Here is a 27948-nt window from a genome sequence, read left to right as displayed (position 1 = left end):
GAAGGCGTCAATCATCCCCTTCCTCCACGGCGATTGGGCAGAGAGGGAGAAAAAGGCGGGGAAGAGTTGTAGAACGCGGGAGGGAGGGTGTTTACTGGGCGTGAGGCAACGGGGAGTTTAAAAAAAAGGCACTCGAGGCCGGCGGCCGCTTCTCCTTGTCTGTCTCTATGGGGCTTCGGAAGAAGAATAAGAGCCCTCCAGTCCTGAGCCATGAGTTCATTATCCAGAACCACGCGGACGCCGTCTCCTGCCTGGCTATGGGGCTCCTATTGGGGCTCATGTTTGAGGTAAACGGCGCGGGGGCTTCGGGAAAGGGGAGGAGGAGGTGACGTGTGTGGCGGCCGAGGCAGGAGAAGAAGCAGCAGCAGCAACAACAACAACTGCTGCTGCGCACGCGCGCGAGCCACGCCCCCTTTTCCTCCCCCCGCCGCCTCTGCGCGCACTCGGCCACGCCCCTTTCCCTACTCCTCAGACTCCTTTTGGCCGTTATGCCACGCATGCGCACGCCCCCTCCTGACGTCACGCGCTGGTCAGTCCAGCGAAGCCCCCTTTTCCCTCAAGGCGCCTCTTAATAACAATAACAATAATAATAATAATGTAAAAGTACAAAGAGAAAAATAAAAGGACAGATAAGAGAACCATACATTGTGTCTGTTTACAATAAATGTTTAGGCCTGAGAAGGGTTTCAAGGGATTCAAGCAAAAACCAACCAAACAGTGGTCCCTTGATCGGCCGACAGAAATGCACAACAACAACAACAACAACAACAGGTTTAAATGCTGCATGTGTCCCAAGAGGCCAGAAGCCGTGCCAGAGCCACACTCCGGCCCTAAGGACTGGGGCACAGCTTTGGCGCAGCGCCTGGCCTCTTCTGAAGATGCGTGTGGCATTTAAACAGCATACCTCCAAAGGGACCCGAAGCAGCTCTATTTTGGCCTCTCTGTTTGGGCCCTTAGTCTTATGGCCTTCTTAAAGGCATTGCGCGTGGTGATAGGTCAGATCTCTCCCGGCAGGTCGTTCCATACTTGAGGAGCGGCAGATGAGAAGCTGGGAAACTGCAGCCAACCTGGTCTTCCGATGGAGGCAGGCGCTCCCGCAAGTAAGCTGGACCCAAGCCATCAAGGGCTTCAAAGGTCGTAACCAACACCTTGTTCTGCGCCCGGATATACTTCTTGCAAGCTTTCAAAGCTCCACCGGCTTCTTCATTGCCGACAAACCAAAAGCAGGAGTAAAACAATAGGAGATATTAAAATATATAGCTGTGAGAGATCTTGTAGCACCTTTGAAACCCTTCCTGAGGGAATGGAAATACACAAAAACCCGGTGGCAGAACATTTCAGTCTCCCTTGGCATTCGGTCTGAGACCTCAAACAGCAGTCCTTGAACAAAAGAACTAAACAGGTGGATTGGAAGGAGAAAAAGCAGAATGGGAATCCATCCATGAACTACAGTCCCTCAGCAGTGGGTTGAACAAAGACAATGGTTTCCTTACTCACTACATACATTTCAACACTATCTGGCCCCTTCCCCACTGGAGTGCCCTACATTCACCTGTCCCCCTCACCAAGGCTACTCCCATTGCAAAACTGGATCTGCCACTTCATCTCATGCACAAAGACCAGTTTCTTATGCCTTTGTGCACTAACCACCACCATTAAAATTGGACCTGCAGATTCATTTCCATACACAAAGGATTTGTACTTTGTAGTGACATCCTCACATACCAATGGCATATATATGTCTGTACCCAGCTTCCACTCCACCAAATGCCTCTGATGAAGTAAACTGAAGTCTAGGAAAGCGCATGGGGCAGTTTCGCAGGGTGGCTCCTCCTCCTCCTCCTCCTCCTCCTCTTCCTCCTGGCCATATAGGAATTGGGAGGTTTTTCAGAGTCCAGGAAATTTAAAGTCCATTTGCATATCAACAGGACTCTTCTCTTGCAATTCAATCTGTCTCCGTTCTTGTGAGGCCTCTTGTAGGCAGACAGTGGATTTTTCTACAAGCCTCCATGTTTTTACATCAGGAGTAATTTGGTAGGTGTAGCGGTAAAACATGCTAAAACAATCCAAATTTAAGAAGAAATTTGTTTTACCTCGGTTGAAGGTCCCAGTCCACTGGCTTGCTCTTTAGGGTTCCCCTGTTGTAGCTACAATGTGGTCTTTCACAATCCAGAAAATATGCAGGTGTAGCTTTGTTGGCCATTTAGCAAATTCAAACAAAAATCCACCAAACAGTGATAACTTTATTGGCCAACCAAATGCACAATATACATGTTGCAAGCTTTCAGAGCTCCACTGACTTCTTCATCAGGCAAAATGTTACAAACCTAACAGGTGAAAAACAATAAGAGATATTAGTCAGATACCTGCATTTTGTTGTTTCTGTCCTTAGTTAAGACAATATGGGGAGGGTATAATTTGCTGGCTGGCTCCTCCTCCTTCTGGCCTTGTGGGGATTGGGAGTTTTTTCAGCATCCAGGAAATTTAAAGTTCATTTGCGTATCAACAGGACTCTTCTCTTGCAATTCAATCTGTCTCCATTCCTGAAAACATGCAGGGGATAGCTGTGTTGGCCATTTAACAAATACAAAGAAAAAGGGATTTGGGAGTCCAAGTAGACCACAAGTTGAACATGAGTCAACAGTGCAATGCGGCAGCTAAAAAGGCCAATGCGATTTTAGACTGCATCAATAGAAGTATAGTTTCTAGATCAAGGGAAGTAATAGTGGCACTCTATTCTGCTTTGGTCAGGCCCCACCTGGAATACTGTGTCCAGTTCTGGGCGCCACAATTTAAAAAGGATGTTGAGAAACTGGAGCGTGTCCAAAGGAGGGCGACTAAAATGGTAAAGGGTCTGGAAACCATGTCCTATGAGGAACAACTTAGGGAGCTGGGTATGTTTAGCCTGGAGAAGAGAAGGTTAAGAGGTGATATGATAGCGCTGTTTAAATATTTGAAGGGATGTCATATTGAGGAGGGAGCAAGCTTGTTTTATGCTGCTCCAGAGACTAGGACCCGGACCAATGGATGAAAGCTCCAGGAAAAGAGATTCCACCTCAACATTAGGAGGACCTTGCTGACAGTAAGGGCTGTTTGACAGTGGAACAAACTCCCTCGGAGTGTAGTGGAGTCTTCTTCCTTAGAGGTCTTCAAACAGTGGCTGGATGGCCATCTGTCAGGGATGCTTTGATTGAGTGTTCCTGCATGGCAGGGGGTTGGACTGGATGGCCCTTGCGGTCTCTTCCAACTCTGATTCTATGATAACTTTCAGTGATACCTTTATTGGCTGACCGAAATGCACAATATGCTTGTTACAAGCTTTCAAAGCTCCTTTGGTTTCTTCTTCAGGCAAGATATTACAGACCAAACAGGAGGAAAAAAACAATTGGAGTTGTTAGATGCCTGCACGTTGTTTCAGTCCATAGTTGTATGCTGGGGAGGATATCTTTTGCAGGCAGGCTCCTCCTCCTCCTGGCCATGTGGCAATAGGGAGATTTTAAAAGTCCAGGAAATTTGAAGTCCATTTGCATCTCAGCAGGGACCCCTCTTGGGTTGCCAAAGAGGGCAAATATCCCTATGTATATAGATGACACTGCCAAAGGAGTGCTGTCAAGTTCCAGTGTGGTGGCTACTCACGCCCTGGAAAGGTGAGATTGGGGCCGTGGTTTGCGGTTGCTGTGGCCCTGATCTGTGGAAGATGGAGGGGGCAGTCTGCACAGCCCCTAAATTCCCAGGATTCCCGAGCACTGAGCCCAGGCAGTTAAAGCAGTCTCAAACTGGATTATTTCTGCTTTTGTGCCATATTTTATTTGGCAGAGGAGTTTGCATACTACAGTACACAAAAGCTTATGCCAATAAAATTACGTTTAGTCTTTTAAGTTGCCAAAAGACTCTTAATTGTTTGTTTTGTTTTTGTTTGTTTGTTTGTTTGTTTTTGCTATTTGTTTGAAACAGGGCAATATATTCAACTCTGTGTGTTAGTTTAACATATTTGTATTTAATTCATATCAGTTAACAACTACCCTACTTTACAGTGGCATATACGTATAGGAAAACTGTTTTGTTGTTTACCCACCTTACTGTGCACTTTTATACCTGGAGCTCATATTTCCCTGAGACAAAAAAAGAGACATTGGGAGGGCAAAAACGGGACAGGGTTATGTAATATTGTGAAAAAGTAAGTCGATAGCAAAAAATTTATTACATGAATATCTTGAGGCAACAATTATTTTTCAGTTGCAGAACTCATACAAAAATGTAGGTTGCATCTGCACTGCAGAAATACTTCAGTTTGACTCCACTTTAACTCCACTTTAATTGGCTGGATGCAATACAATTCTAGCAACTGTAATTTGTTGTTATTGACTTCATCCACACTGCAGAAATAAGCCAGTTTGACCCCATTTTAACCTCCATGGCTCAATGTTATGGAATCCTGGGAATTGTAGTTTTGTGAGATATTTAGCCTTAGAGAGCTCTGGTGCCACAACAAACTGCAGTTCCCAGAATTCCATAGTGTTTCACCATGGCAGTTTAAAGTGGTGTCAAACTGGATTATTTCTGCACCGCAGATGCAGCCATGGTAGACGTAGAGGGGGACTACTTCACCACGAACGTACCAAGGATATGCAGCCTTTGGTAGACATAGAGGGGGACTGTATTTCACCACGAAGGTACCAAGGATATTTCTTCGACGAAGTAATCTTATGCAGAAAATTTGGGTCTTTTAACACCTTATCATAAAACATCTCACACTCCATGAGACTATTTATTCATTTATTCATTTATTGACAACCACAGTTTCAAATAGGGATCTTCAAACAATTTTCACAACATAACAGGGCATTTTTCTTGAAAGCTGAACAAAATTGACATTTATATTAAAATGATGGGACAGTCTGGAAATAGAGAAAAAATGGTACATCTGGTCAGCCTAGTTGAACAAATGTAGAAAAACCTGTAATATAGGATGTTATTGTTAGCTGCCCTCATTGACCTTGAGTCATGGTGACCCTGTGGATGAAGCATCTCCAATCCCCTGCCCTCTACTGTTCAAGTCCTGTAAGTTCAAGCCCGTGATCTCCCTGATTGACCCTATCCATCTGGCGTGTGGTCTTCCTCTCTTTCTACTACCCTCTCTCTACCTTTCCTAGCATTATTGTCTTTTCTAGTGATTTATTTTTCCTCATGATGTGGCCAAAGTACAAAAGCCTCAATTTGGTCAACTTAGGTGGGGTACAGACCGCCCAAAAAGGATGGTCTGCCGGCGCCTTGTTTTGCCGCCCGAGGAAGCTGAAGCAGACAAACCACACGGCTTCCTTGTGTGGCAAAAACCCCGCAAAAAGCAGGTTCTTTCTGCGGCGCCCTTGTGCCGCCACAGTGCGCCAATGGCGCACTTGCGACATCACAAGGGGGCGCGACGTGCAGACGCTAAGTGTCCGTTGCATCAAAATGGCGGCGCCTGTGTGTACAGGGCACTGCCATTGTGACGCCCTTGTCACATGCTAGGCGTGAGGTACGTATGGGCGGTGTGCCCTCGGCCAACCCCTAGCACGTGACAAGGGCACACTATAGGCCTGTCTGTCCAGGACCTTGGCTTCCAGGAAGAGTTTGGGCTTGATCTGTTCAAGAATCCATTTGTTTGTCTTTTTAGCCATCCACAGTATCCTCAGCACTCTTCTCCAGCACTACATCTCAAATGAGTTGATTTTCTTTCTATCGGCTTTCTTCATTGTCCAGCTCTAACATCCATACATAATAAAATGGCTTGAACGAGCCTCACTTTAGTGTTTAGAGTTATGCCTTTCTAGTATAGGATCTTGACCATTTCTTTTATAGCTGCCCTTCCCAGTCCTGTTCTTCAGCTTTCTTGACCACAATCTCCATTCTGATCAATATTTGAACCAAGATATGGAAACCCTTTTTAACTGTTTCAATTCTCTCACTGTCTAGAGTGAATTCTTGTAGATCATCTGTGCTCATTATTTTGGCACTTTCCTTCTTGACCTTCTTCAGTAGTTGTAGGCGGCTCTTGCCAAAACGCCTCTGAATAAATCTTGCCAAGAAAACCCTGTCATACAGTCGTGGTGTGTGTGTGGTGTGTGTGTTGTGTGCCTTCAAGCCATATCCAGCTTATGGCAGCCCTAAGGCAAACCTATCATGCGGTTTTCTTGGAAGGATTCGTTCAGAGGAGGTTTGCAATTGCCTTTCCCTGATGCTGAGAGCATGTGACTTGCCCAAGGTCAGGCAGTGGGTTTACTGACCAGGTGGGAATCAAACCCTGACCTCAGAGTTGTAGTCCAACACACAAACCACTATACTAGTGGTTCTCAATCTTCATAATGCCACAACTCTTTAATGCAGTTCCTCATGTTCTGGTGATTTTCGTCTCAGTTCCTAAAACCATTGGAAATATGTGTTTTCCAATGGTCTTAGGTGACCCCTGTGAAAGGGTTATTCAACCCCCCCCCCCCAAAGGGGTCATGCCCTACAAGTTGAGAACTACTGCACTATACCTTAGGGTTGCGATAAACCAGAATTGACTTTAAGGCACACAACAACATGGAATCTCTCTTTCCTCAGGCTGGCCAAGGGACCCAGGAAGTAATCTGGGCTACCCCATCCCACCCCAACACTCGGCTTGTGCAAACCAGCTAAACAGTGTTGTGCCAGAGTCTCTTACGGGAAAGTGAAGGGAGGGAGGGTCCTTCAATCTGATGCTCAGTGATGGATAGAAGCCATCACCGCTGTTTCTCCGTCACACTGCTGCTGGCCTTTGTTTAAGCATCCTGTTAGTGAAGAGAATGTGGAAACCAGCAGCCTCGTAAAAGTTCTTGTTGAAAGGTCCTCCTTGGTGTCTGTAGGTCTCCAGAAATTGGAGCTCCTCGTCTGCCTCATTTTGTTGCCCATCAGAGGTGGTCATAGTTTCAGCTGTTAGGTTGGGGATCTGTTTTCAGTTTGGTTAAAGTAGGAAACAAGGTGCTGAGCAGGTGTAGAATACATTCTCCTGACCCTAGATTAAAGAGAGAGCTCTAAACATTGGGGGTTACTGGTACGTACTTGCAGGTTGTTGGGTTAGTATTTTCAGACAGCCCAGAGCCTGCAGTCTCCTTTGCTATACAGTGGGCCCTTGTTATCCACTGGTGTTTTAATTCCAGGACAAAAACAAGCAGCTTCATTTATATATTGCTTCATACTGAACTAACAGTGTCTAAGCAGTTTACAACTCTAAGCTAATTGCCCCCAACAATCTGGGTACTCATTTTAGCGATCTCGGAAGGATGCAAGCCTGAGTTGAGCTTGAACCCTTTCGCTGGTATTGAACTCGCAACCTTATGGTTTTGAGTGAGTGGCTGCAGTACAGGCATTTAACCATTGCGCCACCAGGGGACCCCTTGTGGATAACAAAATCTGTGGATGCTCAAGTCCCATTAAATATAAGGGCATAGCAAAATGGTGTCCCTTGTATAAAATGGCAAAATCAAGATTTGCTAGTTGAAATGTATATGTTTTTAAAATATTTTCAAGCCGTGGATGCTTGAATCCGTGGATAAAAAGTACGTGGATAAGGAGGGTTGACTGTATTAAGGAGGGCTGACTGAAAACAGAAAACACTGCTGAGGTGTGGAGTTTGAAGGGCTGGTCACACATGTATATGAAAAATAGACCTATTGCTGCTTTCTAAAAATTTGATTTAGCAGTTAAGTTAGTGGTAGCATCGGACATACCTCCAGTAGTTGTAGTGTTGAATAGGTTGCTGTGACAATGTATTTGTACCTCCATGCTGCACTATATAGCTTTTGTGGTTCACTGGATCATGTGGAGCTTGCAACCTAATTCACTGCACATTGTATCAGAATGAAGAAGAGGTATAAAGAAAGCCTTTATAGAGATAAAATTTAGAGAACTATTCACTTGAATATAAAATTATAGCTGTTAGTATGATCTGAGTGATGAACCACTTCTCACACCCCTTTTTCTTCAACAACAGGCCTGTCAGCAAGGCACAGTAGTTTATATGTTTGATTTACAGTGTCTCGAGTAGGAAACAAAACAAATCGGCATGTTGTAGTGATAGTAAGCTTATAAATATCCCATCTCAAGGGTTTTCAATTTCATGTTCATTAACTGACTCTTTGGTTGAGAAAAAGAAAGTTTGAGAAAGTCATTTCTTAAAGAAGGAAAGTGGATCAATCAGATGTGAAGAAACAAAGCATGATATAGTGTTTAGAGAGGGAGGATGCCCAGTGTACAGAACTATAGTTTATATCTTTCTAAGGGCAAGGAAATTGAAGTTGGAAACTTCATTTAGGAAAATAATGCCAATAGCTAGATTCCTTTGCTCATGAAAAGGTGCCTTGAGGTTTTTGTAGTCTCTTACCGGAATACTCTGAAAGCATCTGTTCCTGGCTAATCTCCAACAATAATCAGGGTCAGGCCTGGTTACTACCAATGAGTAACATAAGGTGTTGCAAGCAGTATTTCAGTTGATGGCAATGGTAAACCATGTCTGATAGAATTCAAAGACATAGCCATATTAGTCTGGAAAATCAGTATGCAAAGGGATCTTGTAGTGCTTTTGAGACTAACTGAAAGAAAGAAGTTGGTAACATCAGCGTTTGTAGGCTTGACCCTACCTCCTGCATCAAGCATGCATCTGTCTCAAGTCTACAAAAGCTCATGCTACCAACTAGTCTCAAAGGTGCTACAAGATCCCTTTGCATACCATCTCTGAGTATTCCTTATCTAACAAAAAACCCATGAAATTTATGTTGTCACCATAACCTGGCAGGCTTCAAGGCATATACATAAGCATTATCATCTTAAATCTTCCTGTATATCAGCACTGTTTTGATGTTTTGGTCATATATTCTGGTATCTGGTAAAGTTCCCTACCTGCCCATTATTTACTGTTGGACAGCTTTAGGTCCCCACTTAGTTTAAAAAGGAAATCAACAAGCAAAGGATGATAAAGATGTTGCGTGACTTGAAGAAAGAGGCTTGTGAGAAAGGTTTCAAAGAGATGGGATGTTTAGCCTGTAGACAAGAAAATTAGAAGTTGGTATGATAACCATCTCTGTCATTGAAGAGATGGGACACAGGCCAACAGGTTCTTATCTGCAGGGAATGTGTTCCTGAACTTAACCATGCTGGAAAAGTGAAGCCACAGATAGTAATGAACCCAACTGAAATGAATGACTTTTGGAGGAAATCATACTAGAGGAGAACCTAGAGATTCCTATAGTTAAGGCCTGTCTAGGTATTTCTATCCCAACTGTATGCTCAATTTCTGCCAGAAGCATATCATAGAATTGCACTGGAGGACCTAGAAAATGCCTGGAGAGAACGTATTTTCTCAGGTATGAGTAAATGAAACCGGAGGTACTGGTACCACAAATACAGGGATCCCTCTGTACTTAAAAGAGAGTGTCCTTCAACTAAGCACAAAAAAAATTGCTAATGAATACTGCCTGGAAAGGTGGTAGATGGTCAGTTTTTAAGCATAGATGTCACCAAGTAGGGATGCTGTAGCAGCAGGTGACTAGGGTATGGAGCACTGGATGTAAACTGCAGGAAAAGAGATCCCACTTCAACATTAGAAAGAACCTCCAGACGGCAAGAGCTGTTTGACAAACAGAGGCTGGATGGCCATCTCTTGGTGGTGCTTTGATTGTGTATTCCTGCATGGGAGGGGGGTTGCACTGGATGGTCCTTGAGGTATCTTCCAACTCTAATTCTACAATTGAAAAGGTAAAATTATATTACTTTTGAGGATGCTTCAAGTTCTCTGATTCTGATTCCAGATCCTTTTATAATCATTGAGTCATTGTAGGGAAAGTGGGGTTCTGGTATTTTATTTTATGAGCAACTCGCTCACAAATTTGTTTGAGGTAGTACAAACCATTCAACCTTCTAATGTGTGCTGCAATGTTGGAAGAAGGCCTAAAGATGGGTCAGGGGTCTTGTTTAATCTGGCAGTAGACCAAACCTCATATGATGGGCAGTTGTGAGTACAGTTAAGATGGTACTTCAGAAAAGATCAGAAACTTGCTCATTTTGGTAACTTAGGCAAGGTCATAAAGTTAGTCAGATGACACTAAGGTACCTTGCCAAAGGATCTGTGTGTGTTTGGAGAATCTGTATTCAGCCTGGATCTGAGACAGAAACTGGTGTGTGTGTGTGTGTGTGTGTGTGTGTGTGTGTGTGTGTGTGTGTGTGTAGATTTGGAAAGGAGGCAGTGAAACATCATACAAATGCTGCTTGTGAAAGAGAGTGTGGAAGAAGCAAGCATTTAGCCAACTAGGTGAGGTGAAACCAGAAAAGAAGTGATCAGATTCATGAGCTTCCCAACAGTTGCAGTAGTATAGTCGGCCCTCCATATCTGTGTATTCTTTATCCATGGATTCAGCCATGCACGACTTGGAAGGAAGAAAATGTTTTTATGTTCCAAAACATTGTTTTCTTTGGTATACAAATAGAGTAGCAAAAATGCAGGACAAAAATGGATAGTTTGTTTGGTGATAAGTGAGATCTGGTAAAAAGTTTTACTTTAGGGCATTCTATCCACATATGGCGATAGGAACCAGTCTGTTTGCAACCCCTCCAGCAGGATGGCGAGGCATTTTTTAGCTATCCTTGATAATTGGAGGGGAATTAAATACTATTTGTGAATTGTTTTAGGTATTCATTCAGTTGTTTTAGATGATCTGGATTTATAAAGGGAGAGGACCAAATATGGATCCAATTTGAGGTTGTCATGTTCACACCAAGGTCTGATTGCCAACTTAGTCTGGGAAAGAGGCCATTCCCATGTGGTCTCTGCTAATGATTGCAACTTCTCTTTTACTTTGTGGGTGATTGTCAGTGCATAGTGACTTGTAGGGAGTTAGTGGATGTGGAATTTTTCCTTTCGCTGCCAAGCTAGACTTGGTGGACTTGAAACCATGTAGTTTTAGTATGTTGCAGTTGAATGGGAAAAGATTCCTTAGTTTTAGGTTTTCCACCCATAAATAGGTCTTGAATGTGATAAAAGTCCTTGATCCCTCCATTATTTAACTGATTAAATTTATCTAGCTTGCAGTTTTATTTTTTTATGAAGCAAGTGATTGCCTCAACTCATTATTGCTGTGTGATTGTAATCGATTTTAATCTGTTTAATAAGGCCACCAGAAACCATTGCAAAATATATATGCTTGGAAAGTTTGTCTCTAGTAAGTTTAAACACTTAAATATCCTACTGGTGACCAAAAGGTGTTGATTACTGTATTACAGCTTTCCCCAACATGGAATCCTCCTTGTGTTTTCATCTACAGGTCTTATCAGCACCAACCATTAAAGCTAATGGTGAGGGATGGCCTGAATCGTTCTTCAAAACATCTGTAGGGTACCAGTTTTGGAAAGATTGACCTCTTAACTGCTTTTAAGCACAGGTCCAAATTTCTGAATCAGACGCATAACCATGATGTTGTGGCTACCATCTGTATCCTGATCTGACCCCCAGAACTTACCTTAAAATCCAGACAGTCACATTAAAGCAGTGCTTCTCAATTATTTTCTGTCATGCCCTCCCTAGGAAGAAGAAAACATTTCGTGCCCCCCGCACGACTGTAAATAGTATCATTTGTCTATAAAATTGTTATAAGTACACCTCTGCATAACAGAGCCTCGCGCCCCCCTTTACGGAGCCTCGCGCCCCCCCTGGGGGGCCCGCCCCACTATTTGAGAAAGGCTGCATTAAAGGAAGCCATTGTGATGTAGTGGTTTGAGCATTGGAGACCAACATTTGAATTCTGCTTCAGCCATGGAAACCCAGTGAGTGACCTTGGGCAAGTCACACTCTCTCAACCTCAGAGAATGGCAGTGGCAAAATCCCTATGACAGGGTTGCCTTATCTTGAAGGCACACAACAACAAACACATTGAGGGATGGGGTTCTGTGGTACTGGTGAGCAGGATACTGAAGGATGATGTGCCTAGCCCCCTTCTGCCACACAAAAATTGTATGTTCTAGGAGCTTAGAGGCTGCAGAAAAAGATCAGGGCCACATGCAGTCCTTTCTTGCCCCAGATCTATATGGACACAATCCAGGAAATTCCAAAGCATGACTTGTACAAGGAAGGACGGTTGGCAAACCTGAGAAGAATCACCTAGTGTTGACAACCAACCAGTAAAGGATATTTCTCTTTGTTTTCCATGCTGCTTTTGCCTCTGTTTGGTACATAAGTTATCTTTTCCTTCCTGAAGGGCTGTGCCTGCATAATTAGGGATATGCTGACCTTAATGTCATGTACATTGTTTTGGGCCTTAAAAGTAAATAGTACTACTAATCCCCTAACTATGATTATGGTACTGTTTGTAGGCTTTGAAGGGCATATTCATTATTTGTTCAGCCCTCAGTTTACCTATTGTTAGTCATTATGTCTACTCTCCAGTTAAGCTAAGCAAGTTTGTGCCTTGATGACTTGGAAACTAACTTTAAAACCTGGGTTTAAGTACTACGTATAGGTAACACATGTGGGGAGGGGGATACTTTCAGAATAAGAGAAGTGAGAGACCGGCCTGTGATGTAAATGGTATGTCAACACCAGTCTTTGTGTGCCCTTGTGTCCAGTTTTTATTTTGGCATACTGTTCTAGGCAGAGGAAAGTTCACTGCTGTTCATGATGTTTCAGTAAGATGAAGCCAAAAAAATTGCACAGTTCATAAGAAATGTAAATTTTGTCATTACATCTTTGAAGAAATGTAGTGAAGCAAAATGTCTGTGATTATTTATTGACTTGTCTTTTCTGTTTTAAAATTTAGATTACAGCCAGATATGCCATCGTGTTTATTACTGTTCAATATAATGCTACCTATACAACAGGTAAGACTAAAACACAGTCTGCTTGCATGACTGGCTGTCTTTTGTAAAACAATAAACATTACAATTTCATCAACATTTTTCAGGCAATCCTGTGTATGGTTACCCAGAAATAAGCCCTGCTGAGTTTAATGACATTTACTCCGTACAAAAAGTGTATATAGGATAACAACTTTAGTTAGTATCGTCTGTAATATAGCCTGTTGTGTTTATTCCACAGTTCAAATGGGCTGTAAACAATGAAAAATTACTTTGCCTGATGAACACAAGGAAAATAATAGTTGCATTTCCTTTATTCAAATCTATTTTAATTTCAAATAAAAAGTACTGTAAGACATAGTTATTCCATTCTGTTTTGACAATGTATTGTGCATATATAAAATAAGCAATTTTGCTAGAAAGTAACATTTCTGTGTATTATCTTGCTATACATATTTTCCCAGTATATACAAGTGGACACTATTGTTGCAGTAATATTAATAAGATACTGTTCATTTCAGATGAAAGACCTGAACCAGTTCATTTCTATGAGTATGGTCCAAAAGATGTAGCAACCATCTTTTTCTACATGCTTATAGCCATTATTCTGCATGCAGTGATTCAGGAATACATACTAGATGTAAGTTCACAATTATTAGGTGGATGTAAATGTTGGATTTGCTGAGTTCTTAAAAATTGTTTGTAAACAAAGTATACTTAATACTTGATGTGAAAAATGCTACTAAAACATTTGCATTACCAGCGACCATATTTATTCATAGCAAATAGACAAAAAGGCATAGCTGGCTTCAAGAATGTGAAATACCATTTCTGTGGAGGATGCCCTCAGTCTCCCATATTGAAATGTAGCAGATATACATGTTGACTCGAGGAGTTAAGATATCAGTGGTTAAACCTTTATCTAACCAGATCTCTGCTATGAGTGTTGGAAAAGAGCATTCCTCTGTGATTAGCCAGGTCTCTCACATATCCAGTTAGATGGTTCACTTTTGGAAAATCATCAGAGGCTGGGAGCTGCAACCATTTTTACAACAGAAATAGGTAACTTCCAGCTTTCAAGATGTTGGACTCCCAACTTCCTTCAGTTTGTCAGATTTGAAGCCTTGCTTCATTGGAATATAAATGTTAAAGATGAATGTATACTGGCATTTGTGGAAAACTACTGTAGTAGGAACAGAACAGTATTGATTTCAGTGTTTTCATTTTTGTAACTGGGTCTTGTCGATAGGTATTCTGTCAGAATTTTTTTAAATAGAAAAATAATTGAAATATTGAACCAAAATGAAAGGAAATGATTGGTTCTTTTTTCAGCAATGTAAATTATTACTCATGCTTTTGTTTTGTTTGTTTAGAAAATTAATAGACGTCTCCACTTATCAAAAACAAAGCATAGCAAATTCAATGAATCGGGGCAACTAGCATTTTTTTACTTGTTTTCATTCGCCTGGGGAGCAAGTATTTTGTCTGCAGTAAGTAAGTCAAGTTATTTTTCTGCAATTCAATTTAAATGTACGTTAGCCCAAATATATTATCATTTTTTTCAGCTTCATGTTTTCCTTCCTTAGGAAGAATTCACAACAAACCCAACTTTGCTGTGGAAAGATTACCCTCATTCTCACATGTTGTAAGTATCATTCTTTTGCTCCTTTATCTGATTTGAGGCCTCTTTTTGCTTTTTGCTGTTTCAGACAGATTTTTAATATTTTTGAAGATGTCTCTGTTAAAAATATGTGAATGACATGTTCTTAAATATTCCTTGCTGAATTTTCCTGTCTTGTATTGACATTTGTTTTGATCAATTTACAAAAACTGTCAGATTTTTAAAAAATCTATTCTGCCTTCAAACACTGGTCCAAAAGATGTTTCAGGGAGACTATGGAATTTGTCAGTGCACTGAAGATTACTGTCTTGCATCAAAAGCAGGAAAGAGAGAGGTGGAAGGAGGAGCCATCCCAAATTTGAGGGTGCCAAAAATTTTTTTGTCCAAAAATGGTCAATCATGTATCCTTGAAATCTTCCAGGATTTCAGTATAAACTCTAAGGCCTGAAGTAGACAGACCAAAAGGAGCAGCTTCCAGCCACTTTGGGGGCATGGCGTGCAGATGATGCATGTTCCCCAATTGTCTGGAAGCCATTCCAAAGCCACCTGCAAAAGGAGCAGTAAAAAACAGCCTGTGGCTCATTTGGAGTTGTGCCAGTGGTCTGCTTTGAGAGCGGGCTGCTGCAGCCAGAGGCCACTACAAGCCACTGGTCTGATGCACCCTTAAGTTATGTCACACATTTTAGGGCCCTCTTCACCTGTTTTGACATTTGTATTGCCTCAAACATCTTATCATTTCCTGTTCTGGGAAAAAAGGTTGGTATAATCCTAAAAATGGCCAACACCACCAACATCTCTGCAGGCTTTAGGGGATACTGTTTATTTTGGATGGGGAAAAATTGAGTACCACAAAATGTAGGAGTAGGTGATTATGTAGTTTCAGTTTTATAGGGTCACATACTGAACCCAGCCTCAGTTGACTAAAGAAGTAGTTCTCTCAGTCTTAGTGAAAATAATTTTCAAGTGAACAGTAATAGCAAGTACATTTCTATACCGCTTATTAGTGCACTTAAGCACTCCCAGTGGTTTACAAAGTGTAAGCTAATTGCCCCCAACAATCTGGGTATTCATTTTAGCAACCTCGGAAGGATGCAAGCCTGAGTCATAGAATCATAGAGTTGGAAGAGACCGCAAGAGCCATCCAGTCCAACCCCCTGCTATGCAGGAACTCTCAAGCTTGAGCCCTTTTGCTAGTATTGAACTCGTAACCTTATGGTTTGTGAGTGAGTGCTCCAGTACAGGCATTTAACCACTGCGCCACCAGGGCTCCTAATATGGGCTCCTGCTAAATTTCATGTAATGGCTTTATGATAGTAGTGAATACGTTGTCAATTAGTAATACTAAGGGCTTGAGCAGCCAGGGCAGGATAAGACAGGTTGAACCCATGCTATCCTGCCTGCCCCCAGTGCTCACTTGGGTTAGTTCCTTGGTCGGCGTGGTGACAGGTAGGTGTTAGTCCCTGGGTTGACACAGGGATGGATGGGTGTTTCTGCATCAGACGGGATGACTGGAGAACTTGTTAGATGGCTTGCATGCCAGCAAGGCAGGAAGCACAGGGTGCAGGAAGGCTGTCAGAATAGCCTGATTTTGCCACGGAGTTTCTTAGAAATTCATTGCACAACCAGAGCTTTTTTACCCTGGGGTAAAGCCTCTTAACCCCAGAGTCATCAGACTGTATCCTCCAGATCCATGTCTGTATTGGGAGGATTGGGCCCGATTCCACCACAAGGGTTTCAGCCTGTGTCGTCTAAACTAGACAAGATGAGGCTGGGGGGGGGGGACCCAGTCCATTTTGCCCATGCAGATTTAGCAGATTAAATTGATTTTCAGTCAGCCTTTTTGCTGTTACTCTCCTCTCCCCCCTCAGATCTTTCATGAAGGCAAAGAATGTAAGAATACCTGGATCAGAATAAAGACCTATGTAGTCCACTGTGGCCTATCAGATGTTAATGGGATTTAAAAAAACAACAACAACCTGCAGTCTAATAGGAGTGAAGCAGATGGCCATGAAGGCTGCTCCGCTCACGATCGCTCTGGGACTGTGACAACTGGATGGCCTGCTCCAGCAGTCAACTGCTCTCAAAATCCCCACTAGGCCATCAGCAGGAGCAGATTAAATCCGCTGCTTTTGCCAGCAGCTTCAGGCCGCCTTAGGTGGTCTCATAGCAGTTTCTGGCTGCTTCGGGTGCATGTGTCCATTGTCTGAACACCACGCCCCTAAAGCACCTGGAAGCTGCTCTATTTGTTAAGTCTATTTCAGACCTTTGTGATACTTATTGCCAGCAGTTTAAAAGGTACAAATTTGTTCTTGACCTCTGCTCTTTTGCTATACACTCTCTATATTTTTGCTATAATAGTATGGCTCTTCTTGTACAGTGGTTTTTACACTTAAAGCTACCCCTTACAGATAGGCTTGCCATATCCTGCCTGGGGGTGGGACTTTCCCGGTTTGGGGCAGGTCCGCACGGTCCCGCCCCGGTTTGGCCCCGCCCCCGGGATTGCCCCCACCCCCGGGCGAGATATGGCAAGCTAAGGGAGGCTTTCCCTCACAGCTTGGGCCAAGGCTGCAGGGAAAGCCTCCCTGAAGAGGAGGAGTCTGTTCCCGCTTGGGCTCCGCCCCCGCCGAGGGCGGTGCCCAGGCCCAGAGGGAAAGCCTCCCTGAAGGGGAGGAGTCCCTCCCTGCTTGGGCCCCGCCCCCGCCGAGGGCGGTGCCCAGGCCCAGAGGGAAAGCCTCGGAGGCTCCTATTCAAATGTAGGACACAAAAAAAATGCGTCCTACATTTGAAAATTTTGTCCTACATTTGTCCTGGTTTTGAGGTCCTGATGAATGGCAACCCTACTTACAGAAAGCCGTGGAAAGGTTTTGCTAACCAAGTACTATCTATATGCTGCAGTATGTGATGTGCACTTACTGTCCTAATCTTCCTTACATGTTAAGTGTGTTGGATGGCTAGGGGGTTAAAATTGTTGGCAGGCCTTGTTAAGTTTGAAAATTGTGGTCATCATATTCTTGCCCAGACAGTGTAGAAGGTCTGAATTCATCTAAATCTCCCCCTTCAACTTCTCTCTCTCCTGCATCTGATGTTAGACAGTAATGTTTAGTATATTGCCAAGCAGCAACCAAGAAGCCCACACTGTCATTCTTTCCACTGGAGCAGGAAATAATGTGGAGCTAGCTAGTTTGGCCCTATTGCCTGCCTATTCCTAACCTTGGAGCTGGGGAGGGGGCAGGAATTGCAATATAACTACTGGGATAATCCCTACCTACCTCTGAACCTTTAAAATTCAGAAGCAGGCTCATTATCTTTCAACTTAACCATGTGCATGATCAGTATAATTGTTAATTGTATGAGCCAATATATGTGATAATTATTTATTCTTTCTAGCTTTCAGGTTAAATTTTTTTATATCTGCCAAATTGCCTATTGGCTTCATGCACTGCCAGAACTCTACTTCCAAAAGATTAGAAAGGTATGAGTTACAAGTTAAGTTCAGGTATTTTTTATTTTGTTTTAGTTTCACTGAATGTTAAAGGTTTACAGTACACAACATTTAAAATCAAAATGTATATGAACAAATCCCAGACAGTAGATCTTAGATACAAAAAAAGAATGTGGCTTTCTTATTAAGGGAGAAGTTAAATGTAGTAGGCTGGGTGAGCAGAAAAATGTACCCCCATACAGCAACAGCATAGTATAGCAACACATTCTTGGAGAATCTAATGATGAAGTAAAGGTCTCCCTCAGTTAATGAAGTAGATGTATTCCTAGACATTACTTCTTTAACAAAAAAAAATTGGTACCAGAGGCAGACATAACATGGAAAGAATACACCCAAGAAATGAAGAGCAGTTCAACATGTCTCGGCAAACCTTTTTTCCCCCAAAACTAATAATATGCATGTATGAAATGAAAGAACCAGGTCAGCTATGTCTTCCATAAGTAGACAAAAACAGTTGTGCTGTGCTAGTTGGTGAGGCAGGCTTATCTGCTGTCCCCTTTTTCATTTGTTTTCCTGTTCACTCATGCTTGGTAACAGATTCTGGACACAGGTGCTGTTTACTTTGCTTGTTGAGGCAGGCACTGACAGCTCAGAGTAGAATCTCATTCTTTCCCAACTAAAGCTTTATTGCATTGTTTACTGCAGACATGTTTCTGCAACCTAACACTGAAGTTCTATGATTCTCCAGCCCTCTTTCACCATCCTCCTAATGCCAATGTTGCTAAAAAAAAAAAACCTTTCAACTATACAGAACAAAGAGAACAAAAGGGGTAGAGGCATAAAAAACTTTGTAAAATTTTTTATTTGTCAGAGGCTTTTTAAATTGCAGTATTTCTGTATATTATTCTTACAGGTTATTGTGAATCTTCTAATTTTTCATAATAGTAGTAGTAGTAGGTGAGTGGAGAACTAGAAAAAAGGTTTATATAAAACTGTAGAAGTGCCAGGAACAAGGAAGTCGGTAGAGTTTCTACTAGGCTTTTTGTCAAAGTCTAACATGCATGTTTCCCCCTTACCTGTGTTTCTAGGAAGATATTCCAAGACAGTTGCACTATATCTGCCTTTATATTGCCCACATATCTGGTGCCTACATTTTGAAGTGAGTATCTGTAAACTTACTGTTTTTTTAACTATGCATAATGATGTTCAGTGGATGTATCATTCATCCTTATTGAAAGCTTGTGAGGTAGTGTTTAGTATTTCAGTTACAAATAGAGAAACTTGGCATCACCTTTGATGATAACCAAGCAGGAACTAGAACACACACACATTCTGGCAACTAATTTCTGTCTACTACAGTTTGATAATACTGGACATATTTTGTTGCTGATAACCTGAACTAGTTGACTGAACTCATATATTAGTGACTAGTGGATTAATATGTTCTTCATTTTAAAAAAAGCCCTGCTTTTTAATTTTACAGCCTTCAGCGTTTGGGTCTGATTTTGTTGGTACCTCACTACCTGGTGGAACTTATCTTTCATGCTTCCCGTCTTTTCTACTTCAGTGATGAGAATAAGCAGAAAGGGTAATCGTCTTTATTACTGTTGTTACTATTGTGAAATGAGTTTTTCTTTCCCACCCCCTCTCTCTTATGCTTCATCCTGATTTGTTTTAGTATTTTCTGCTTATTGGGCAGATAAAGGAGGATGGAGATGGTGACCAAAATGGTGAAAGATCTGGGTCCATGTCCTGTGAGGAACAGCTTAGGGAGCTGGATATGTTTAGCCTGGAGAGATGGTTAAGAGATGACACAATAGCCATTTTTAAATATTTGAAAGGATGTCATATGGAAGAAGGAGCAAGCTTGTTTGCTGCTGCTCCAGAGACTAGGACATGGAGCAGTGGATTCAAACTACAGGAAAAGAGATTCCACCTAAACCTCAGGAAGAACCTCCTGATAGTAAGTTGTGTTCCACAGTGGTATATGGCTTCCTCAAAGTGTGGTGGTGTCTCCTTCTTTGGAGGTTTTTAAACAGAGGTTGGATGGCCATCTGCCTGTATCAAGAGTCTTAGATTTTGCATTTCTGCTTGCCAGAGTTGGACTTGATGGTTCTTGTTTCCCTTCCAGCGCTGATTTTTTTTAAAAAAACAAACAAACACCAGGATATTTGAATGACCAGCTGCATTCATATTACAGTCAGCCCTCTGTATCCACAGATTAAACCATCTACAGCCAGAATATATTCAAAACAAAATTCCAAAAAGCAAACCTTGTTTTTACCATTTTATATAAGGGACAGCATTTTACTACCACATTGCATATAATGGGACTTGAACATCCATGGAATCACAGGATGTCCTGTAACCAAACCCCAACAGACACCAAGGGGTCACTGTAATCTTTTTGGTCTTGAAACCTGCCTTAAAGGCCCTGATTTGTAGTCTTCTAGCAGGAAGTGTCAGGGCTGTAGCACTAGAGCTAGGCCTTTCAAAAAGTGGTTCCAAACTTGTGGAGCTGGCATTAAATGAAAGACTTATTTTTTGTTGTTGCTGAAGTTCTTCTTTAAAGTTTTGACACTAGCTATTTGTTTTATATGGGCTTTAGGTTTCAGTTTTGTATAGATGCTCGTTTCAGTTTTGAAGTTGCATGTTGTTATTGGGCCTTTCTTCTGAAAGTCAAAACTTAACATTTTTATTTGAAATCTGCCCATCACAAATTGGTCTGTACTAAATCTACTATGCTGTCAATACTACCTTCCTCTAGAAAGTTAGTTATTTTCCATATACTGCACACCAAAAAGTCTAGAAAGTGGAATAAAAAGATCAAGGAAACTGTTCTCTAAATTGTTCAGTCTTGTGTACATTTTCCAGCATTTAATAAGGTCTCCTTTCCATTAGTAAACTTAGCAAGCCTTAGCAGTGGCTTTTTATTGTTCAGTTGCTAAAGCCTATGGACTTCATTATGATTGGAATTTTGCTGGAACAAGCATGCATTGTTATTCCTTACTTGCTTTGACTCTAATTCCTATGTACTCTACATTTAAAATGAATTGTGTCCCCTTTTTGAAAATCATGTCTGATTACTGCTAAGGGGTTTGAAATATAATGGAGAAGGCCTGGCTGATGTAGTTTAGGCTTGATGTAGCTATGACTGCAGTTCTGAGCTGCAGTAATAAGAGACTAAGAACACATTGTGTCTCATACACTTCTCTTACTCCCTTCTTGTATGGGCATTTCATCTTCTCTTTCAGTTTGGACATCAGCTCTGACTAGCATTCTGTCTGTGTTGGTACCTGTAGTTTGGCTAAATAGGTATGCAAACAGTTCAGCCTTTTTTTAAAAAACCTAATGATAGTAGTAGTAGAATGGAAATTAATGGTAGAATAGAAATGCAAAGTGGTGGTAGAATGCCTTCATGACAGATGAGCATATGCTGAACAGTCATATATACTGTTGACAGAGTCTTTGTGTGTTCTGTCAGGAGTGCCCTTTGCTTCAGAAGTGGCTACAATAGGTTGTAGACAGTAACGTTCAAAAAAGAAGAGATAAGCACTTTGATACTCCAGAATACTTCTAGCGAAGCTGTTGTGGATCACAACCATTATGTGCAAATAACAGAATATATAAATTTGTTTTAAAATCAGAATTCAGAATGCTTGAGAGGCAACTCATAGAAATATACCTGTGATTTTCTTTTCAGATTTACTCTTTGGGCTCTACTGTTTGTAATGGCTCGTCTTCTGACACTAACTTTGTCAGTCCTCACTTTTGGATTTGGTCTGGCAAGAGCAGAGAATCCTGGCTTTTCCATAGCAGATGGAAACTTCAATATACTCACTATTAGGTAAAACAACTTTTTCAGTACGTCTTTTAAATTCACATGTCCAAGGTGATGTTACAAAATTTTTTTACTGTTGCTTTATACTTAATTTATAATCTTAATCAGGAGTAGGCAACCTTTTTGAGCCGGGGGCCGGGTTGCTGTCCCTCAGACAACTGGAGGGCCGAAGCCAAAAAAATAAATTATTAAATAATTTTTTAAAAATTTAAATAAATAAATAAACCAGGACAAATGTAGGACAAAATTTTCAAATTGTGTGCACTTTTTTTAAAAAAATGGAGGACACGTGAAAAAATTTGCTGATTTTTTAAAAAATGTTAATATAAATGCATGTTTCTGAGGCTTCTATAGACAATTGCCCCTGCGCACGAGAGGCCAAAGGCCCCGGCGGCAATTGGCGGCAGGACCAGGCTGGGGCCGGTCCCAAGGCCTCGCCGGGCTGCATCCGGCCCGCGGGCCACAGGTTGCCTACCCCTGATCTTAATGTTAAATCAATTATTTGTTAGTACTGCATGAATAACTATAGACTCTTTCAAATATCTTTGCCACTTGCTTAGCTTTTGCTAATTGACTATCTTCTTCTGATTCTTTAAAGTTGATACCTCATTCTGTTTTTGTACTTGTAACAATCTTTAACTGTCTTTTAATATGTAAAATTAGAATCAGTTGTCTGGCTGCCATATGTTTGACCCAAGCATGGATGATGTGGAAATTCATCAATTTCCAGTTAAAGAAATGGAGAGAACATATACAGAACCAAATTCCTAAGAAAAAAACAAACATAAAGCTTAAAACAACAAAAAAAGAATCATGCAAAAGTAAGTATTGTATAGTAGTTATGTCTATGTTCTAATCCAGGCCACAAAACAAAGTATTGAGAGAATATGAATCTATCATAGCCAGGGAAAACTTTTGTCTGATTTGCTGATACACTACTTTGTCTGGTTTATATTCTTAACGTTGGGATGTTGTGACAAGACAATAACCCAAACTTCTTTATCCATATAGAAATCATGATGGGCAAAGCTTGGAGCTTGAGCCCTTGACTCTTATAGATCCCCCCTCCCCCAATGTAAACTGCCTCTTCAGGAACCCTTTAGGAGTGGCAGTTCACTTATAAATAGGCTGTTAACACCTCCCTCACACTCCTTTTGAAACTTAAAAAAACCCCACTTTTTTAAATCTTATTTTTGCCACTTCTGTGCTTTGGTTTGATTTTCATATTTTAGCTGACAGAATGAGGTCCAGGTGCTGAAAATTGCTCTCTGGGTCTGCTGCAATTGCATACCCTTCTGCAATGGCATCCCTATTGTAGCACTTTAACTACCATGGCTTAATGCTAAGGAATTCTGGAAACTATAGTTTTGTGAGATATTTAGTCTTCTGTCAGAGAGAGCTGGTGTCACAACAAACTGCAGTTCCCAGAATTCAATAGCATGGAGTCATGGCAGTTAAAGTGGTATCAAACTTGATTATTTCTACAGTGCAGATGCAGCCTAGGTGGATGTTTTCGAAAGCTGTCATAGTTAGTTTTTATATACAGTTTCTGATATTTATTTCTTTTTCTCTTATTATGCTATAGCTAACTTTGTCAATGGAGCAGTAAAATTTGAAGAAGGCACATCACCTAGAAAAAGAAAATCAAAATTCTCGTGAAGAGTAGAGGACTAGAGGGCAGTGATTTAAAGAAGAACTTTAATTAAAGGAAAAGACAAATTCCTTCACCACTGAGACAATAAGAGACACTCTATTTCACTGTTCTGGCTAAAAGACACTGGTTGAAAGAATATATTTTTAAATATATGTTTATCAAACAAAATTTACTTCATCATGGGTTTAGCTTATTTAACATTATGATGCTCACTTTCTCAACTGTTCAATTTTTTTAATGCAATGTTTTGTATTCTCACTTGCAAGAACAGTGCTGCAGCGCTAGGGGAATAGGCGCGGGGAGGGCTTACAAGTCATACACATCCTTTATTTGGAGCATTAACAGCTAATTTACATCTATCAAATAGTTTTTAGAAACAAATTCTGGGCTAGAGTTATTTTTTTATTGTAGGATTTCATGAAAAATAATTATTTACTGTCTGAAATGTTGCTCAAGAGGCAATTAAAATCGTTTTGTTTTTTAAAAAGTTCATTAAGTGCTGATATCTCTTTGGTTAAAGGCAATGTTTAGAGAGTAACAGTTTGCTAATTTAATCTCATCACTTTGGAAAACAGCCATTTCAACATAGGGCCGGTACAGATCAGCACTAAAAGCCACCTTGCGGGCAGCTTGGGGGCATGGCATGCACACACGACATGCCCCCATGACACTCTGAAGGTGCCCGGAGGGACCACATGTCAGCCAGCTTCTGGGTGTCTTGGGGTTGTGGTGGTTACACGCAGCAAGCCCCCAACAAGCTGGGAAGGTGCCAATGGGGCTGCAGAAGAGCCACTAAAGGCAGCTTTTCTGCGACTGAAAAAGGAGCAGTTGAAAACCACTCTTTTTTTTGGCCAGCGCCACAGCGGATTAGGGGTTTGGCAAGCAGTTGCCATAGACCCAATCCAGCTTCAAGATTTCAGACCATAATTCACCATCTGTATTATCAAGGAATGAGTTCCACGTAGTACTTTAAAGTCAAATATTGATATTTAACCATACCTTCTAAGTTGAGAATCTGAATAGCTGGGGTTTATATAAATGGCTTCTGAAGGCTTGTAAGGAAAATTTGGACATTAGATGCTTTTTAAAGTGATGCTGAAAGTTTTTTCCCTTGATTTAATAGATTCATGAAACTTAATACTGAATCATATCTTCAAATGGATGTTTAACATACAGAGCTGTAGATAAATTCAGAATGTCTGTTCAAGTATGTAAGTCACTATCTGGCCATATGTAAAGTAGCAAATCTTGAGTTCCTTATTTCTTACTATACAGAATAGTGGGCTCTCTTCATGTACTTCCAGCCCATAGTTTGTTCCTCCATTGTACCAGAAGAATTGATTTCAAACCAGACCCTTTCATTTTCATGTGTGCGTACAATAGTACATTGTTGAGGTGCATGATCTTTAAATACAACTACTGTTTGGCAAACAACCTTTGCTGGGATCCAGAGGATCAGTTGAGTACTTGCAAGTGGCTAGCAGTACCCCTCCAATTTTTTAAAAAAATTAAAATCTGCTCTCCTTGCCATGCCATAAACTGGTTAAAACTGTCTGGTTTGAAAAGCAGATTGCTAAAATTGCAGGAAGCAGTGTTTTAGGTTTTTTAAACTAGTATAAAGCACTATTAGCTCGGCAGATCCACAAATAGCTTACTGTCTGCAGGAGTCCCACCCCTTCTGTTGACTCAAGCTGCCTCCTGGAAAATGGAAGGAAGAAAACATTTCTGTAAACACCTGGAACAAATTGAATTTAGGCTCAGTCCTGTACATGCATTCTAAGACCAGCAGGAATACTTTAGAGTAATCAGTTTGACAAAAGCCCTTTATCCTTAGCTTATAGCTGTTTTCACCAGTTCCACATGCCACTTGGCAAAAGTTATATAGGTTTTATTTTAGCTTTTTCCTGGCCTTCATTTCAGTTATCTAAAATGGATTATTTAAAAACTACAACTCCAATAATCCCTTACCATTGGCTGTGTGTGATGGTAGGGTTGGTGGGACTAGGGTGTGAGAATTACTAGGCAGAGATGCACTTTGCCCACCCTGATCTAAAAGTTTTAACTTCCTTTAATAGGCCATTCTGGGGAATGGTTCTATAAAAGCTGGCCTAACACATGACAAAGATTTGGTCCATATACTGGTTTATATCCTTAAAATTTGATATAGACCCACACAAGCTTTGGCTATAAGCACAAGGTTTCCCCTTCTGCGGGGCTCAGGAACCAATACATTGACCTCCAGTTCTCATAAACCTTAACCCGTCATGCTGAGGAATTGAGGGGCGGGGGGCAGTAGTACTTCATCAACACTTGGAGGGCTGTAGATTCACCATTGTTACCCAACTCATTTTAACACATCCGACATGCAAGTACCTGTAGTATGAATGGGCCTCTCCTAGCATTGCATTCAGTGTGAAAGCTTTGTGCTCCTTGAAACAACAGTTTATACAATAAATATTAGGGATAAATGTCTTGAATATATTGATACAGATCCTTCATTAGGATTCAACAGCAAAACACTTTAAAATATTTGACTCCCGTTTTAAAAAACAGAAAGCTAAATTGAAGTACTTCATGTGTATGTTACCTAAAACGCTACAAATGACAAGCATGTCATTCTATATGCAACCAGTTACCTGTATGCCAGCTCTAAAGTGTTTGACACTTCATGATATGCTTAACATCAGGATAGGGATACTGGTGGATCAGCCACTTTAGTGTTGGTGAATAGGTTGCTTATGATTGGTTCAGGAAGCAAGATTATCTGCTTTTCAATCCTGAGGTGAAATTACTCATGACCGTATTCCTGTGAGAATCAAGTAATTTAAGGCTTTATTTATTTTTCATTGGCATTCAATAAGCAATTCAACCATATATATTTCTATATCTCTGCACATAGAAAATTATTCTTTTGATACAGTAATGAGACCTTTTGTATGAAGTTCCTTAACACAGTCATTTTATTTGTATGCAAAATAATATTCAGGATTTGAGGCCATTTTTCTCATTTGCCAACCTGTTCTATGTGCAAACTAACTATAGGATTTTCTTTGACTCCTCGTAATCCTGTATATTTCTACTGAGAATGTTTTTCCATGAAACTAGAATATATTTTTTTATGATTTCAATAAAGTTTCTTTGTGTAATGATTGCCTTATTTAATAAAATTCTTCTGAGCAGTTGTGATGAAAATTTAAATCTTTTGATAAGCATTCACTCCCTTTTGCTGCTCAGCATGATATGGCTTTCGCTGATCAGCATGCTTGTAGCTCTCTGACTGTTCTCCAACAAGCCAGAATCCAGTTTTTCCTATTGCATCCTCAGGATGGTAGCTGTGGACATTGAGGGATTATAGGATGAAGTGTATATTGTTTAAAACGTTTACTGTATATTCCTATTTTTAAACATTTTCTTTAGAAGTGGTTGTAGAGAGTTTTCCTAGACCTTTACACTTACAAATATCACTTTTTAAAAAATCGAAAAAGCTAAATTGAAGTATTTCATGTGTATGTTACAGTACCTAAAATGTACTTTAAATGCAAGTATGTTGTGTATGGGTGCTTGTGTGTGTGTGTACACCTGATATCTGCATTGGGAATTAAAATCTGTCCCTTTGCATCATGGATCATAGGAAACTGAATAATCATACTGTCCTGTGTCATTTTGTTGCACTGATGGATGTCTTCTGTACTATCAAATGCATTAAATAAAAGGTGGGCCTCTGGCTTAGGATACATTTGATGGATTTGATGAATCAGTCCATTTGATTTTTGTTTTGTATTTTTTAAAACATTCTTACATGTGAATGTTTTTCTGATATTTCTGATACTTACTTCTGATATATAGATGTCATAGGTGGTACTAAAACAGCAGAACAAAGTGAGATCTTGATTGTATCTATAGTTCATGTTACATCTGCCCCTTGTACCAACCTTTGCATTAAGCTGTGCAGTGCAGTTCTATGCATATTAACTCAGGTTTTGTGTTCATAGATTAGTCCACGAACCTAAGATATAGTTAACTGTCCAAAGCTAGAGGGCTGCTATTAGCCCTGTAGGAGACCTTAGGGGACCCACACCTACGTGCACAAAAAGAAGTTGTACAATCCCCCCCTTCAAATGCTCTCTAGGAGGTATGGGGGAATTTTCACTGTCTTGGGGCGTTCTGGGACCATTTTTGGCCTAGAAGCTAAAGTGAGGAGAAGTCTTTTCCTGTTTCAAAAAAAGGCCTTTCCTGGGCCTAAATTGGACAGGGGACCACCAAAACCTGATGGAAATGCCTACACACATACTGGAGTAGGCATTTGTGAATATGTGTGTGTATGTCTGTGTGTGAAACTCATAATAGGTGTGCCTCATGATTTTTTTCTGTTTCACCCAAGTCTGTAGACTTGTAAAATAAAACTAAATTTTTGAAGACTCTGCTTGCTTCATCACTTTCTCCTGGGAAAGGGTTTGTTGTATAGACCTTCTGTTTCTCACATTTTTTTACTAATTTTCTTTAATTCTATTTTTTAATTTTTCTTTAACCCAGTACAGATATCTTATAAAAAC

At 40.9% G+C, this 27948-nt stretch overlaps 1 protein-coding gene across 3 annotated transcripts; it reads left to right on the top strand.

The window, feature by feature from the left end:
• The first annotated feature begins 65 nt into the window (after positions 1-65).
• Positions 66-27948, top strand: LOC149315683 (translocating chain-associated membrane protein 1-like 1). 3 transcript variants are annotated; one of them, XM_089513884.1, is made up of 11 exons: positions 70-287; positions 12801-12861; positions 13359-13477; positions 14211-14327; positions 14424-14482; positions 17846-17930; positions 18989-19059; positions 19384-19488; positions 21604-21747; positions 22405-22562; positions 23327-27948. In XM_089513884.1, exons 1-11 carry the CDS (start codon positions 168-170, stop codon positions 23398-23400), a joined length of 1113 nt encoding a protein of 370 aa, XP_089370010.1. In that variant the 5' UTR covers positions 70-167; the 3' UTR covers positions 23401-27948. The 3 variants fall into 3 exon arrangements, with proteins under 3 accessions (XP_089370012.1, XP_089370013.1, XP_089370010.1); XM_089513886.1 differs by lacking the exon at positions 17846-17930 and having other exon boundaries at positions 66-287; positions 14211-14331; positions 14403-14482; XM_089513887.1 differs by lacking the exon at positions 17846-17930 and having other exon boundaries at positions 67-287; positions 14211-14331.

Source organism: Sceloporus occidentalis, unplaced genomic scaffold (assembly GCF_023333645.1).
Source record: "Sceloporus occidentalis isolate IW3139 unplaced genomic scaffold, rSceOcc1.0.p SCAF_3, whole genome shotgun sequence".
Lineage (NCBI taxonomy): Eukaryota > Metazoa > Chordata > Lepidosauria > Squamata > Phrynosomatidae > Sceloporus > Sceloporus occidentalis.
The sequence above is the reverse complement of the archived record's forward strand: the minus strand, read 5'-3'. Positions and strand labels throughout refer to the sequence as shown.

What these genes read in the sequence shown, in the direction of transcription:
- LOC149315683 (XM_089513884.1), top strand. Translation starts at nt 168, where the DNA reads ATGGGGCTTCGGAAGAAGAATAAGAGCCCTCCAGTCCTGAGCCATGAG. An exon ending in TACCCTCATTCTCACATGTT is followed by an intron (nt 14,483 to 17,845) that starts GTAAGTATCATT and finishes TATTCTTTCTAG; the next exon opens with CTTTCAGGTTAAATTTTTTT. An exon ending in TTCAATATACTCACTATTAG is followed by an intron (nt 21,748 to 22,404) that starts GTAAAACAACTT and finishes ATGTAAAATTAG; the next exon opens with AATCAGTTGTCTGGCTGCCA.